This window comes from Penaeus chinensis, chromosome 33 (genome assembly GCF_019202785.1).
Source record: "Penaeus chinensis breed Huanghai No. 1 chromosome 33, ASM1920278v2, whole genome shotgun sequence".
NCBI lineage: Eukaryota > Metazoa > Arthropoda > Malacostraca > Decapoda > Penaeidae > Penaeus > Penaeus chinensis.
The window spans coordinates 19,986,534-19,990,254 of record NC_061851.1 but is presented as its reverse complement, the minus strand read 5'-3'; the positions used below and the strand labels follow the sequence as shown (position 1 = coordinate 19,990,254).

Below are 3,721 nucleotides of genomic sequence, written 5' to 3'. Positions count from 1 at the left end.
GTGTGTGTGTGTATGTGTGTGTGTATGTGTGTCAGACAGACAAACAGACAGACAGACAGACAGATAGATAGATTTCATCACACGAACATGAGAAGGAAACGCAATAAAATGCATTCGTATTTGGATAAGTTTTGTTGCGCGTATGGATGTGATACTTTATTACTGAATTTTATATATTCGATTGAAAGAGTTGATATGATTATATATCTTAATCTATATATGAATGTTTATATATATGTATATAGATTTGTGTGCATATATTTATATATATATATAAATATATATATATAAACATATATACATACATACATATATTTGTATGTATATATATACATATATATATATATGTATATATATATATATATATATCTGTGTGTGTGTGTGTGTGTGTGTGTGTGTGTGTGTGTGTGTGTATGTGTGTGTGTGTGTGTGTGTGTGTGTGTGTGTGTGTGTGTGTGTGTGTGTGTGCGTGTGTGTGTGTATGTGTGTGTGTGTCAGACAGACAAACAGACAGACAGACAGACAGATAGATAGATAGATTTCATCACACGAACATGAGAAGGAAACGCAATAAAATGCATTCGTATTTGGATAAGTTTTGTTGCGCGTATGGATGTGATACTTTATTACTGAATGTTCTATTTTCGATTGAAAGAGGTGATATGATTATATATCTTAATCTATATATGAATGTTTATATATATGTATATAGATTTGTGTGCATATATATATATATATATATATATATATATATATATATATATACATATATATATAAACATATATACATACAAACATATATTTGTGTGTATATATATTCATATACATATATATATATATATATATATATATATATATATATATATATATATATATATATATATATCTGTGTATGTGTGTGTGTTTGTGTGTGTGTAATTTCTTGAAACACGAACGCTCTCCTTGTAAACACTGACAGCCGAGGCAGGCGGTGACTTCAGAAACCTTTCGGGGTAACTTACCAATTCGTCACAACGTCACACGACCTCTAAAATGGTTATTGACTGTCGTAAGTATCGTTATTACTTCAGCAAACTTTTAACTTGACTGTTTGACGTGTAAGGTATGCGGATGCAGGAACTAATACCGGCGATCGACAAAAGTCATTAGATTTTGACTATCAAGTGACCAGCACGTCTAAATTTACTATAACAGATATTGACAAACATTCATACATGTAAACATTGGCGTGAAAAATTGGTACTGGGCATTTTTTTCATAATTTCTTTAGTTCCACAGTCACCAACCATTACATTTATATCTTGTTTCACGTAATCAGGCTGTGATATGCTTGAATGTTTGTCGTTTTCCATCGCAGATTATACAAATGAAAGTAGTGCATTTGTTTTTACAGAGTGACCACACTCCTTTAAGACTAAGTTTGATAGTGTTTAGTTTCACACAGCTATCTAACTTTGCAATTATTACATTGTAATATGTACGGGGTAAGTGTTTAGAATAGCTTAGCATGACCAATCATGAGGATAGTGTGTTGATGGATTCCTTTCACTCTCTGTTAGCTATGTATAAGCGAGATTTGCTGTAACCCCCCCCCCCCCTCCAAACCGCCACATTCTTGGCCCCAATTGCAGGAGAGTGCATGAGAGGCACTAAGGAAATTGTGTGGTAAAATACGAATGATATACTTGAAATATGTTGCTATGATAATGATATCAGTTATCATATTGTTGGGAGGAACAGCTGCTGCCCCCCCAATCCTGCCCCAGATGACAAAGAATCCTCCATGCACAGCCAACTTGCTGCAAGATAGAGCCTAGGAGTGATTACTTACAAACCTGATAGGTGGATGATGATGATCTGATATACCCCACATTCTGTTCAGAGTATCATGCTGACTATATCACAGGTTGGTATGCTGCAACTCATGATCCATTCCTATTTTTATGTGCTTCTGATGGGGTTCTGAGGCATAATGATTAGTAGAAAGTGAGAGGAATCCGTCGATACCACTGTCATCATGATCAGTTATGTGAAGGTATTTTGAATGTTATTAATTTCTGACATTAACCCAATGCTGCTGAGGAAAATGAATATAAAATGGGGAAAATGCTGTGCTCATTTTCTATATTTTTGTGAAATGTCTCTGTACATAGATGGCTCTGCTAGTGCTTAGCCACAAAGGAGTCACTTAGTAGACCTTGTGACCTTACGAGATTTGAATTGGCGGAAAAACATATTTTTTACTAGTGCTATGAATATTGAGGGTATTATTTTTATTATAAACATTATAATTACTATAATGTTATAGATATTAGTAACAGCAAAATGAGATAATGTAAAATATTTTCGTAAATCAAAGAAAAGGGTGATCGGGTGAGACAGGTAGTACTTGTAACTGGCTCATTGATGACTTAGTACAAGTGTAGTCATCTATGTGTAAAAACAATCAAACAAGTCCTCACAGTGGGTATAGCACGTGCATACATGTCATCCCTGTCAGCATTGGGTTAATTTTTGCCTAAGCAGATTATTTCATGTATAAATGAGTGTTTAGTTTTTTCTTTATTATAATGTCATTAATTGCATAATCAGTAAACACTATGATGTATTAACCTTTAGTGGGTAAAAATTGTATAATTATTTTTTTCCTAATTTAATGTATAGGCTTGAATTAGCATCTTCTTACTATAGTTTTAATAATTTTTTGTTTTATTTTTATTGATTAAAAAAAAAAAAAATTATGCACATTATGGGTAAATTTTTCCGTTGTAACTGTTCATTTGACATATCTAGCAGTAACAAAAAGTTTTGCTTTACATATATTTTATGACAGATTAATTACACCAATCTCAGTTGTATATCTGTTACATATCTCAGTGTTTAAATTTATGAATGGAATCGGAATATTTTTTATTACCTTGCCTCGTTAACCCAAATCCAACAGATTATGTAGAACTTAACTCATTCCTGATGGGCATGGCATGTATGTACATGCCATGCCCACTGTGAGTTTACTTTATTAATTGTTTTAACACATAGATGGCTACACTTGTACTAACTCACCAATGAGCCAATTATAAGTACTGCCTGTCTCACTTGTTTACCCTTTTCCTTGATTTTCAAAAATATTTTACATTATCTTACATTGCTGTTACTAATGTCTTTAATAAAAATAACACCATCAGTATTCATAGCATTAGTGAAAAAAAGGTTTTACTTGCCAATTCAAGGAAATGTGAAATCAAGTAAGGTCACAAGATCTACTAATGACTCTTTTATGGCTAAGTACTAGCAGAGCCATCTACGTGCAGAGACATTTCACAAAAAAAGAAAAAAAAAAAAAAGAAATAGAGAGAGAGAGCACAGTATTTTCTTGGCGGCATTGAGTTAAAGTATAGCTTTATTCTCAATATATTGAAACAAATAGCTCTGCATCTTGAATGAAAATACAAGCTCATAGAACATGCATTGATATTATGTTTTTCTTTAATTCAGTATACCAAAAGCTAGGTCTGTGAGAAGATCTGGATATTTTGTGTTCAGAAATTATTTTTTGTCAACACACAAGCTTTTAATGTATATTGTTCCTCATAACAGAAACTCACAAGTTTGAGAAGCCACAGCGTGCAGTATTGGTGCCTCAGGATGTTAAGAAATGGGAGTTATCAGAAGCTTACCAGGTAATGGAAGTTGCTGTAAAAAGCTACTAGTTTAATGAAGG

General features: G+C 32.8%; 1 protein-coding gene across 1 annotated transcript in view; it reads left to right on the top strand.

Annotated features, from left to right (window-relative positions):
* Positions 1 to 928: 928 nt before the first annotated feature.
* Positions 929 to 3,721, top strand: part of LOC125043144 (serine/threonine-protein phosphatase 2A activator-like) — an 8,469-nt gene continuing 5,676 nt past the window's right edge. Inside the window, exons 1-2 of the mRNA XM_047639115.1 lie at positions 929 to 1,048; positions 3,598 to 3,680. Of these exons, the coding sequence (XP_047495071.1) occupies positions 1,033 to 1,048; positions 3,598 to 3,680 (99 nt within the window). The 5' untranslated portion in view covers positions 929 to 1,032. The remainder of the gene's footprint in view (positions 1,049 to 3,597; positions 3,681 to 3,721) is intronic.